At 43.9% G+C, this 12,708-nt stretch overlaps 1 protein-coding gene across 1 annotated transcript in view; it reads right to left on the bottom strand.

Moving 5' to 3' along the window:
• rftn1a (raftlin, lipid raft linker 1a) overlaps window positions 1-12,708 on the bottom strand; it is a 30,529-nt gene that overhangs the window by 2,735 nt on the left and 15,086 nt on the right. Inside the window, exons 3-9 of the mRNA XM_037975656.1 lie at window positions 10,131-10,314; window positions 6,565-6,673; window positions 3,107-3,830; window positions 2,824-3,027; window positions 957-1,066; window positions 696-799; window positions 133-208 (exon numbers count right to left, since the gene is read on the bottom strand). Of these exons, the coding sequence (XP_037831584.1) occupies window positions 133-208; window positions 696-799; window positions 957-1,066; window positions 2,824-3,027; window positions 3,107-3,830; window positions 6,565-6,673; window positions 10,131-10,314 (1,511 nt within the window). The remainder of the gene's footprint in view (window positions 1-132; window positions 209-695; window positions 800-956; window positions 1,067-2,823; window positions 3,028-3,106; window positions 3,831-6,564; window positions 6,674-10,130; window positions 10,315-12,708) is intronic.

Below are 12,708 nucleotides of genomic sequence, written 5' to 3'. Positions count from 1 at the left end.
AGTTTATAGTCGCTGTGCATCCCATATTTAGTAACATAACTTTTTAATGGCACATTGTGTGACATCAAGTCACACGCCCTCGGCGCACCGCAGAGACAACTGACAGATTTGTTGCAAAGACAGAAGACGAACCTTGAAGTCTTTTCTCTTGCGCTGCATAACGGGTCTCTGAAGGAAAAGGATTTGCTTAGTCGACAAACTCCCATCACTGCAGAAAAAGAAAAGAGCAGCTCTTTAATAACCGTTTCCCGCTATATAATAATAATAATTTGAGCAGCTTGCAAATCTCGGCATGCACTGAGATCCAGTTTCTGCTTCCCGCGGTTTGTACAGTGACAGGTTACACGACGACTGCGGCTCAGCGACGGCGTTTTTTTTTTGTTCGCAGCGGCAACAGATTTCAAAAGCTTTTTCATGTTCAGATAAGCATGTGATCGTGGTTTTTTTTCAGATCTCCAAGCATCTGTCCTTCACACCCGAAGTTCCTCTTGTCAGTCCTAATCCCAAAAGGCACGAGGCAGACAACGTCTTGGGATAGAAAAGTAATGACTTTATAATCAACAATAAAGTAAAACTGTAATTAGGCACGGCTAAGTTTAGGTGGCATTGATCAACAGGATCAAAAAGTAAAAGAAATGGATTTGTGCGACTATTTTAGTTGATTCGGGCGTTTTTATTTTGTAGAGGAGCGGTACCTGTTTGTCTTGACAATGGGTGTGGGTAACACACACATCAGTCTCCATCCATATGGCGCTAAGGACTGCAGCAGAGGGATGTAGTCCGTCTTTACCACAACTCCCTGGAAAAGAATCACAATATTAGAAAATGCACATTAGAGGGAAATAAGCATTTTCCATTTTTTTCACTTTTACTCTTTCAGTACTCTTTTTTTTTTTTTCCCTGAGATCTCAGAAATTCTGACTTTTGAGTTCAAACAATAAAAAAAAAAAACTTACATCTACAATGGTCCATTGCTCAACCACAATAGCATCATAGGAGGTGTTTGCAGTCTCCTCTGCAGAGCTCTGGAAGATGAACACGCTGTCCACAGATGAAACTCTGTTATCTGGAAAGGAGTGGGACAAATGGGGACAGAGTTGGACGAACACAGGTAGATGTTTGGGATTCAAACAGGAGGACGTGTTGGTCCAAGTTCCTTTTGGTTTCAGGCGGCTCCATCTATGTGTAGCTGAGCAGTGACATATGGTATAAGCTGGTAGGCTTTTGGTTCATGCATATCATCCATTTCACAGCAGTGAAGCAGGGATCTGCAGCATTTAAGCAGCTTTTCTCTTCCTGTCAGACCCTGGTGCTGCTCAACCAGTGACAACTCTCAGGCTAATGCCAAGAGAGAAAAAGATCTTTCATTTAAAGTTGCAGTAATCAATAGAGTCTGATGACAAACAACATTAAACCTTTGTTAGTTTGAGTCAATGAAGTGTCAAAACTGCATTAATCTGCTGGGGAGCTGCATTTCCTAGCATTCATACCGCCTTGGTATTTACAAAGGCTGCACAATATGATGTCCATTTATCATCATCTCAATATCGATGTTAGATGGCTTTATATCATAGGCTATTGTGTTCCACAGTCTGCACACTAATAATATGTTTAAAGACAGTTTATGAAGCCAGGAATTGGCTTGCTCGGGACCCTGTCCTCACCTGTCACCTGCTGCACAGGGCACCAAACCCTGACTCTTCTCCTTGCAGGTGGTGGTGGGCCCAAGTGGAGGTGCCTTCTTGCCCATTTGAAAACCTTAAAACGAAGCCTTTGTCCATCAGGTGCTCTCACCCTAATAGGGTTCATTAAGGTGTCTTGGTTTCTTCATTCTGGGCACGTCTACCTGTTTCTTGTGGTCTGCCTCGATCAAGGTTTTCAAACCGCTCAATCTGATCCATTTCCTGGGGCTAGTTTACCACCGTACACCCTTCCAGAGGCTAACGCCCCAAACAAACAACACAGCCCCCAGGATCATGGGGGTACTTAAACACCTCCACCATGTTAAAGTGTCTATTCAGTAGAGGGGATTCTACAAGGATGAGTATTTGCTTCATGTGGATTAGTTCAGGTATTTGGTAGTCTTGTTCACTATTGATGGCGGGATGAAGTGGGAGACGGACTGATGGATCCTAGTCTGCAGTAATAAGGGTGTTTCTCCGATCTGAGCTGAAATGCTAACCTTCACCTGTCTGATTAATATGCCCCCTGGGCGCCTACCTCGGGAGGGTTTCCAGGCACATCCCACTGGGAGGAGACCCCAGGGCAAGACCCAGAACTCGCTGGAGGGATTATCAATCCTCTCTGGGGTGACTATGTCCTCAGATGGATGGAAAGATTCATCTTTTTTTTTTTTTTTTCATTATTGGTTGCGAAGCAAAACTTGGATGGAGCAATCGAGTAGCAGCTCAGTAATAATTGAACAAATGCTGAATCCGATACTCTCGCTGCCTTTTGATGCCCGCAACTGATTTAGATGAAAGTGTCTGAGATGCTCAAGGAGAGTTTTTAGAACTTCATCATGAAAGATGAGAACGTGAAGAGTGCAGAAAATGTGGGTTTATCTTAACTGCTATTATCATCGCTATTTCATCACTAACAACCCAAATGCACGGTTTCCTAATATTGAGCAGCCCTAGTATTCATATTTCTGTCTAAACAACTAAAATGGGGAGTTTTAGTTGGCTGTGCCCCTCCCTGTAGCAACTTTGTGCTGCCTAGATTAAAGCATGTACAGTATGCTCGTTGCGTGCCTTTACACTGTGTATTACAGGCATTTCACAAAAAAACGTATTCTTTTCTGCACACATCCAGGAAACAAACCGTTGTCATCTGTGAGGTGGAAAAACCCATCGATGAGGTGTGCCCCGCTGATAAAATGCTGAGTCATGTGGTCGAGCCAGTTTGCGTCGAGGTCTGTGATTAGCCCCGCCTCCTTTTGCACTTGAAGCGGCACTCTGAGGGAGTAGAACCTCAGAGAGGTGTCCAGCTCGCCTGTGTGGTTGTACAGAGCAAACAGCTGCGTCCCTACGGAGACCAAACAAACTTAAGATTAACAAGCGAAAAGTAAACAGAGTAAAACAAATGGGGACCCCCGCGTACTTACTGGCCTGGGCCGGTGGAGACGTTGCACCCTTGTCTTTCTCGGAGCTCTTTAGTCTGATGTGGTTGTTGTTGTGTGTTGTCACTCTGCTTTGCCCATCTGGATGTGTTGAGATCAGTTTTTTATCATCCAGCTCTGGGGAGCTGAGCCAGCTGTCGGAGCTCGAGCCTCTTTTTTCTCCCAGATATGAAAAGTTAGAATGTTTCTCTGCAGATGCAGGAAAATGTGGTTTATCTTCTGCTAATTTACACTCCTGCAGCCTTAATGCACCTGCTGTTTCTGGTGGGTTCACGTGAAACTGGATTCCTCGGGCATCTGTTGTGCTTTTAACTTTGTCCTCCTCGGGTTTGACGTGATTCCGAGGTCCATTTGTTGACTTTTTGACGTCAGTCTGTGAGGTTTCGGTCTGGTCCTCCTCCGGATTGTGTGCCAAACTCTGAGTGCGTTTCAGTCCCCTGGAAACCGAAGCATTGTTACATTCCACGCCGTCACGGTCTACATCTTGAGACCCGCTGCAGCAGAAATCGGCTTGTACGCCGTTGGAATTAGGTTCCGTAGGATCTGTTGGGCTTGTGTTGGCGCTGAAAGGGTGCCGATGTATGGGCGACGGGCTTGAATGCAAAGACGACAGCTCCTCGGGGTCCCAGTGACCCAAGAAGTACGGCCCTCCGCCAGGCTGCTGGAGAAAGCCCACAAACATCACCCCTTGTTCCGCCACGTCCTGGATCTGCAAAACAGACACACAGCGTTATCATCTACCCACACCCATGAACTCCATTAGATCACCTGCTGCCTTTTATGCCACAGCTTTAAACTATGATAATCTTATCCTGAAAAATGACAGTTTTAGCCTTTTTTAGTCAAATCTTGAAAATACCGTTATGCGCAGATTGAATGCAAAATTCTGAGATCTCACACAATCTGGTAGCGTGTGTTAGGGATGTCTCTCAACTACTACCACATCAAATTTGAGCTCGATATCTGTAAAATTGACTAAGTCATAGCAATTTTGTGTTGGGTTGACTCCAAAAGTTAAACAGTTGTAGATGGACATTCAATAAGAAGTTTCAATAAAATTTGTTCACTGGTGCATGAGATATTTTGCTGACACAAACAAGTGAGCTTACAGCATTGCCCGCCTCCGATCATAAATCCGAGCGACAAACAGAAAAAGGTGCGTTTCACAGCACCAGAAATAAATTCTGCTCCGACCCGACTCCTTTCTTCCGACAAACAAAGCCTAATTTACACACAAACAAAGGCTGACAGACGGAAGGTGGGTCTTCTGCAAAATAACAGCTCACCTAATCAGCAGCAGAGATCAAATATTCAAATGACAAAAGGACCTCATTATCTTTACACATCCACGTGTGTGTGTTCGGCGCTCCCTCCCACAGAGCTCCGGTGGTTAATTGTCAGTTGATATTTGTGCTGACAGTTTTAGACAGACTCAATGGGAGAGGAATCAGATCGCGAGCAATAACGAGACGCATCTTCTCCCAATAGCCACTGTATTTGGCACTTACACGCCAACTTTTTGAAGAGTCTCACTCCATCGCCCACAAACACAATTTGCACGCGCTCGGTTTTATCTGATCAGTTTGTCCGGAGAGATGGGGAGAGTGGGCAGGCTGGTGTGGTGCTGGAAAAACAGAAGTATAGAATTTCAAAACTGCACACACACATACACACACGCAGAGAGAGAGAACCGGGGAGTCTCTCTGTCTGCAGCTCCTGGGCTCTTATCTGAAACCCTCTCCCCGTGTCAGCCTGTGATCTGATTGGTTATTCATGTCACGCTGCCGGAGCCGATCACATTATGCTCAGTGATGTGCATTTCCATCCAATCAGGGCTCCCTTTGTGCTCTCTGGGTGTTCAGATGCAAATCTATTCAATAGAGCACATTTTTATTTCCCAATGTAGGACCACTGGCGCATTCATGAGCACAGAGACCCAGAGCGAGCGGCAACGGTGGACGCGGCGCTGTGTGAAAGTCCTGAGCCATACCTCAGTTCTTTACATTTCCATTCATTTTCAGAGGATTTAGGCGTTTTTTTATTTGTTAACTCAGTGAACATTCCTGTATCATAAAAACACTCGATGAATGAGTAAGTGTTGTGTCTATATACACACCACACATCTAAGCAAAACATCGGTTTTAAACCTTATTTTCAACACTTTCTTTATCCAGAAAAGTTGTCAAAGGTAACACATATTGAGCAGCATAAGAGTATTTTGTAGTAACAGGGTGCCCACTTGATCATTTTTATTCCCCTTTATTTTAAAAGGAGGTGAATTTCTGATGCCATCTGTCTGAGGCAGAAAGGTTTTTAAGCCTTTCTTGTCCCCGACTTGTCCGGATTTTATTTTTGTTTCGTTTTAATTATTACTTTTAGTGCACAACATGATGAGATAGGTTTTGGACTAATAGTTTTTTTGGGGAAGGTGAGTAATTAAGTGGCCTAACAATAAAATTAAATGAAAGAAAATCCTCTGGAGAGATGCAAGGATTGGACTGAAAATGGGTACAAAACTACCAAATAAAAAAACTCACTTTGAAAGTCCTTAAAAAAAACCTGGAAAGCTATTGATGAGAATTTAAAAAGACAAGAAATCATAATTACACTGTACATTAGGTGCCAACAATGATGCTCTGATTAGGAGAGAATTCTGGGTTTTCCTTTTAATATGATTTACCGGGATGACCGTAACCTTCCATTTTGTCTTCTTTTGCTTACCAGATACAGCAAAATGTGAGAGCACGAGATGTGCAACTAGTAGGAACCTAGTACGCTGATCTCCTGGTTCTTGCTCAGCTACCATCAGCACAAATCAAATCCGTTCAATTATGTAAATTTACCAGTATTCAAAAAAAAAAAGAAGGAAAAAGCCCTAATTAAATCTGCTTCATTTGAGCTAAAGAAGCTCTTCATGTCAGTACCAAAAGAAAGGTTTAGCATTTGGCAAAGACAAACAATTACAGCCGGTTGACTGCAGCGTTTTAAGCACTGAAATGTTTGCCACGGTGTCGCTGCGAAGCTAAACAAACACACACACACAAACAAAAACCACTGTAACAAGAGTGGCGCTTGCGAGGAACTGAATCTAACATTCACTGTTTATGTAAATTTCAGTAAAAGTCTGGTGAGAAAAAAAAAATTGTTGGAAATGTGCTTTCCTAGAAAAAAAAGAAAAAAAGTTATGTTGTCACAGTCTTCTTTTAATTAAGTGAGAAGCTTTCAGTGCCAGTCAGTTAGATACACCGCCATATGTCAGCACTAGAAAGACTTTGCACAAAATAATCCCAGAAATGTGCAGCTCAAATCTTGTTTGAACACGTTACAGACTTACAAATGTGTGTTAAGATGCAAAACAAAGCCCGTCTTTTAAGAAGTTTGTCCTTTTGGAGAGAATGACTGAAACATCAACCGTGTATCTCGTGCCGTTTTCCCCAACCAACCTTCTTGACGTAGTTCTGGATCATTTCTGGGTCTGCAGCCTGTTGACTAGCCACACAGACGTCTGTCTCCAGTCGATTTCTTGCCCACCTCGGATGGCTTTTCTCTGAACTGTGAGATAAAAAAAGGAGAAAGAGAGAGAAAGGCACAATACTTATAAAGCCTCATTTGTGCATCGTATCACTCGGGTCACTTTGGGTCATTTGAATCGCAGAGTTTGGAATCAATAAGTTTGGATTTTTTAAAGTAGCGAAAAGGCTACGAACAAAACATATCTTACATGTTGAAGAAAGCTCTTTGAACGACCTTAGTTTGTAGAAAAAGGGGTTCATTCTGCCTGCCTAGTCTGAGCAGAGCTGAGGCCAAAGTGGGTTACCGCTCTCTTAACACAACTCAAATCTTAAAACCTTTCCAGGGGTTCATGCAAACACTGTTTTATAAACGTTTCCATCACTGTCAATTTTATATCAGTTATTTGTAAGGAATTCTGTTGTTATTTGCTAGCACAGATGGCAACAGCAGCAGCTAGCCGTAGCACAAAGGGTGGTAACTCACTGAGCAGCGATTGTTGGCGACAAACTGCTTTAGTGAGGGAGTTTGTCTTGAAACGTTCACTGCAGTTCGCAAGTTCCTCGCGCTCCTGTTGCTGGAATTTTGAAAGTGTTTTGCAAGAGAAATTTTCTTGCAAAATAGAGTTGTCGCTGGAGCCCAGTTTCTGGAAGTCTAGAGGGCTAGAGCTGTATTTTTCTGTCACTATGTATGACAAGTCTTGGCCCACATTTCTCTGGTTGTTCATGCAGTAGGATTCCAAGTAAAAATCAGAGCATTCTTTTCCCATTTCAGGTCTCCAACAAGTCCCCAAAGCTCGCAGCTAAGTGAGGAACTGCCTCCATGATGCAGTCCGGAGCACGTCCAGCTGAAATATATTTCTGACAAAATAACCGTGTAATGTGCAACTGGTGTGAATGTTTTTAAAACGGCATTTGCTGTAACATTTTGGAGACTGGAGTTCTGTTTTTTTAATGGCAGCAATCCAGTTTGGTCTTGGCTGAGTTAAAGGGTCGTTCAAAGAACTATCTACCACAGGTAAGATGTTATTTGTCCATAACCTGTCCCCAGAACTCCACTTTGAAGATCTGAAGTACGCCTTTAACATCATTCTGGACTTTCTTTCAGGCTTGCTTCCTGCCCGGTGTAATTACAGTGGTTACAGCCCATCACTCGGTAACATTACAGTCAGAATGGAGTGAGCCTCAGCTTGAAGGATTCTGGCAGACGTCTTCAGGAGCACTTGTTGACCCAGAATGATCACAGCAGAAACATAATGTCAAATCTGATGGAGAGGGAATTTTCCATTTAAGGAGAGCACACATTTACCACAGCCACAAAAGACTTATTAGACAGAAAAAAGGACTGAATTTCCTTTTTTTCCTCCCGTTGCAAGGCACCATCATAAAAGGCACATTCAGATACGCCTCTTCAGATTTGGATTGAGGTCAGTGGGAAGGCCGTCGTAATATCTTGTGCTCTGAGGCGTGAGTGACATTCTCGGCTAGATTTGAAACAGTGGATCAGTCTGATTTTTTTTTTTTCCCTTTTTTTTCTCCCCCTTTCATTTTTATGTTTTTTGATAAAAGGGATGGTGATGATGGGGAGATAAAAAGACGGAATAAAAGGGGACAAAGGAGGGTGACTGGGACAAAAAGAAGGAAAAAAAACAGGGGAGTGAGGCGGGGGGGGGGAGTGGTCGTCGCTGAAGGAAGCAGATGAAAGGACAGGGAGATGGTCTCTCTCTTTCACTGCGCCGTTCCCCTCTGGCGAGCACTGATGATGCAATCAGCCGTCTCCACGGTGACAGGTGCCAGGAAGCAGCAGGACAGCTTGGCAGGAGGGGCATCAAAGTAACAGCCTGGCACCTGCTAATGTGTGTGTTGGTGTTTGTGTGTGTGTCTGCGTGTGTGTATACAAAATTCAGATTTAAATTCAGATTTATCTGAATTTACATTGAGAGTGCAGAAAACGACCCAGACTGTAAACGAAGCAAATTAAGTCCTTTCACAGTCAGGATTATTACGTGCCAGCTGAAAAGTTGCACAGATAGTTGGAAATTGTGTGACTAATTTGAGTTTCGGGGGCTGCACTGAGGTGTAGCGGTTAGCACCGTCACCCACAGGAAGGAGGTCGTGGTTCGACTCTTGGCTTTGAACACAGTCTGTTCTCCAGCTACTTTGAGTTCCTCCTACCATCCAAATCTGTGCATGTTAGGTGAATTAACCTCATGAAATTCATTATTTTTTGTCTTGTATTTCTCTGTGTTGGCCCGGCAACCTGACCAGAGTGTGCGCCGCCTCTTGCCCCGCGACAGCTGGGATGGGTTCTGATCCCTGCCCCTCTCAGCACGGATCATATTGAGCTAAACGTCATCAGAATGGTAAAACGCACTCAGACTGACTGATTATCATAAAATCTTACAGATGCGTTCATGTCACTGAGTTGTTTACCAAAACGGAGTTTAATAGTTAGTTAATGGTTAATGTTCTTGCCACATATGTCCACTTACTTTAACAGCACATCTGTTGGATTACGTAATAAAGATTTCTAAATAACGCCACAAAAATACAACTCAGATGAACTGACAACGAGCTAATTTGTAAATAATGATCCATCACAGGAGGCTTAATGTGTTTGTGATTTTACAGGAACGGGAGTAGAGCAGCTGAGGGCGGAGTGTGTGCCACGGCCACATACGAATCACATGTGACGCGGGTTACTGAAATCTGATCACTTGGAACAAATCTCACTGCCAGGTGGAAACATTCCTACTTGAAGCTGTCAACCTGTGATTGAATCAGCCAGGATGCCTGTTAGGTTCTGCTCAGATGTGGCACCAAGTCACAGGTGGACAGTTACTGGTGGAAAATTACTAAAATTATGCTTTTTGTTTATTTATTTAAACTTTTTTTTTATGGAGGATGACAAGGGGTCGCTTCTGGCCCTCGGGCCTCATTTTGTCCATGTGTGATCAAAGTAAACCTGAAGAAATCTTCATATTAGGCTTGGAAACAACTCTGTATCTTAAGACTGGGTATTTCGGAGTCTGCCTGTGTGTACATGCTTTTTATATGGGTTAGATCCATCAATAACTTCCATCTTATGGGGAGAATAAGTCAAAGGGGTGACGTGAAAAATTTGCTAACATGGTGGCATAAATTACTGTACATCGCTACTGCTGTGAATTTTAAGTAAACTACAGTAAATGTGGTATAGTTAAGAGTGAAAGAATTAGGATAGTGAGCTAAACGGAGCTATTTTAGAGGCTGAATCATCAACAATTAATTTAACATTAACATAAGGAGGTGAGGAAGCTTGTGATAATGAGTCTCAGTTGGCTTCTGTGTCAAAACAATGAAGTCACACAAGCGGCCACCCTCTAATTGTTAGCTAAATCTGGCTGCAAGTTTAATAATCTCATTTATCTTCATCAGCCTACAGTGGAGAAATCTACGGTTCAAAGTAGTTTCCTAAGTGTGGCTGGCGCTGATGTTGACGAGGAAGGTGCGTTTGATACCTGTGGGTCTCTCGGACCAGCACGGCCCGGTGGAGCTGGCGCTGGATGTGCGCATGGCGAGGCCCACAGGGGTGAACGAAGGGGTGCACGGCGACCAGGACGAAACCCTGCGCGTAGAGGTCCCTGACCTGAACCGGCAGCTCTCTGACCGACGACAGACACAGCACTGATGACACCGGCACCTCTGGAGGGAGGGAAAAACGGGTACCAAAAAAAAACCACAAGAAGGGGAAAGAAGGAAAACATGGTTAGACAAGTAGGGTTAATGAAAAATATGGTCCAAACAATTATGGGGCAGCTTAGGAAGAGGAATGGGCAAAAAGCTGGAACAAAGAGGAGGAGGAGGGGAGATAAAAGAGGAAGGGGGGGTGAGAAAAGGGGGACAAAAGGAACAAAGAGAGAGAGCACGTTTCATTATGATAATTCCCACTGAACAACAACACATGGCATCTTCACGCTAAATCTCAAACCAATTACAGCAGAACTATTAGCCTCTGTCCTCGCTGTCACACACAACAGTGATAGTGCTCATCACAGTGTATCCATTTCAGCAGAGAGTTTAATACGCTTTCCCCGGCGCAAACAGACGACCGAACGCGCACACGTACATCAAACGATTTGGGACAATGCAATCACGTTGCTTGTTTGGGCGACTGGTATTAGCATCAATTGTTAACGCAGAGCCGGTCCCTTATTACCAAACATAATGGAAAGGAAAATGGTTTTGCGGAGCTTATCATTTTGAAGCAACCAGGAAATTCACCAGGTGAGAGCAGCCCTCTTGAGGTCAGCGCACTGTGGCGTTTTAGAGCTCCTTGCCTGGACAAAAGCTTTAAGGGGAGAGCACACGTGTGGCTGTTTTCTGCTGCGAGGGCAGGTCGGCGCGAGGACGAGAAACGGGAGACAGAAGGAGCAAGGCAGTTAGCAGGAAAGGCAGAGATGAGGCTGTCTGTTTGTGCCTCGACACTTGTCATCCTCTCCCATTCAGTCTCATTTGCATGGGTCTGGAAAAGAGAAAATAACCTGAATAAATTAACCACACACACACACGTATGCATGGATGGATGAAAAAAAAAAAAAAAAAATCTGCAAGCCATCTCATTTTCAATTTGTTCTCCATCATCTGCCATGCTCACTCATACACACACAAAAGCACACGAGTAACTGGCACATGTGTTAGGATACAAGCACATGGGCTCTCCTCTCCTGACTCCCATCTCAGATAAACAATGGGAGGGGGAAAAAAAAAAACCTCCCAGAGAAACATGATTTTGGCATAACCGCTTGGATTCAGGAGAGCTTTTCATCAGGCAAACACTTAAACGGGCGTCTGTGGAGACTTATCAAAAGCAGTGTAGTGGTAATAATAACAACAGCTGGAGACCGGGGTGGGGTTGCAGGGATGGGGTTGGGGGGTGGGGGGATAACAACGATCCTGTCAACGTAAACAGTCATTAGCTGTCATTAGCTCTGCTCGGCTGGCACTCACCCACCGACAAGACGCAGTCAGGGCATCGCAGCTAATTCGGGGAGAGGCATACACAAAGTTATTAGGTGGCGCTTAAGGCAGAGAAGTGACTTCATTTATACTGTCTGCCACTGTGGGAGTTTAAAAAAACGGGAACAACATAGGAACTGCTAAGGGCCTGGAGTTTGTAATGGAGAGGGCCAAGGGGGAGGGCAAGGAGAGAGGTGGGATCAGAGCTGAAGTGCAAACTAAATAAAAGCAGTGTTTAAAAAAGGGGGTTCTTATTGCAAACTATGACATCAAACATAAAAAAGGTTATCCTGAACTATATCAAATGGTGCAGTTGGAAAGACGTTATTCACTCCAGTAGATTTCCAAATATACTGATATGCAGTTCTGAAATGTGGGTCCACGCTCCATAAACGAAAATGAAGCACTGGGCAGAATCCACCCAAAATCATGCAGAAGCTTTAATCAGATGGTTGGCCTACGTTAGGCTGTGTAGGTAAACAAATATGGTGGCATCGGACCAAGGGTAGGATCTCAGAGAAGACGTTCACGTGGAAACATAAGAGTCAATCTGCTGCTAAAAGCGAAAGAAAAAAAGAGAACAAGGAGGACAGTGGTCAAGAATGAATATTGGGAATCAAGCAGGGCAGTGGATTTCAACTGAACCTAACTTTTTTTATCTGCATACTTTACTCAAGAGGTAAATATTTACCAATACATCAAAAATGTCAAACTTCTCAATCTCAAACAGGACTCCTATGGACGTCACCATTGTTGACCTGTTTTCAGTCACTTCAGCAGTTTCTGTAGGTAAACAAACACGTGGTAGCTCACATCCAGTCACAAACATATCAACTATCAGTATGAGATTGGTGCAGAGTTTGTTTCTTACTTTATGATTTTTCCTTTTTTTCTTGGACCCGTCCTCATGACTTTGCAATGAGTAGCTTTAGGCAAGTTGGAGGTATGCGATGATGTGGTTTTAAAACAAGAATGAAGGGTTGGGGGGGGATTTTGTGTGGGAACACTCATCACATTTGTGAGATCCAAGGGTGCATTGTGTGACGGTCACAAGAAGCGACTGAGCGGCTGTTCAGCTGT

Source organism: Kryptolebias marmoratus, linkage group LG5, assembly GCF_001649575.2.
Source record: "Kryptolebias marmoratus isolate JLee-2015 linkage group LG5, ASM164957v2, whole genome shotgun sequence".
Classification (NCBI taxonomy): domain Eukaryota; kingdom Metazoa; phylum Chordata; class Actinopteri; order Cyprinodontiformes; family Rivulidae; genus Kryptolebias; species Kryptolebias marmoratus.
The sequence above is the reverse complement of the archived record's forward strand: the minus strand, read 5'-3'. Positions and strand labels throughout refer to the sequence as shown.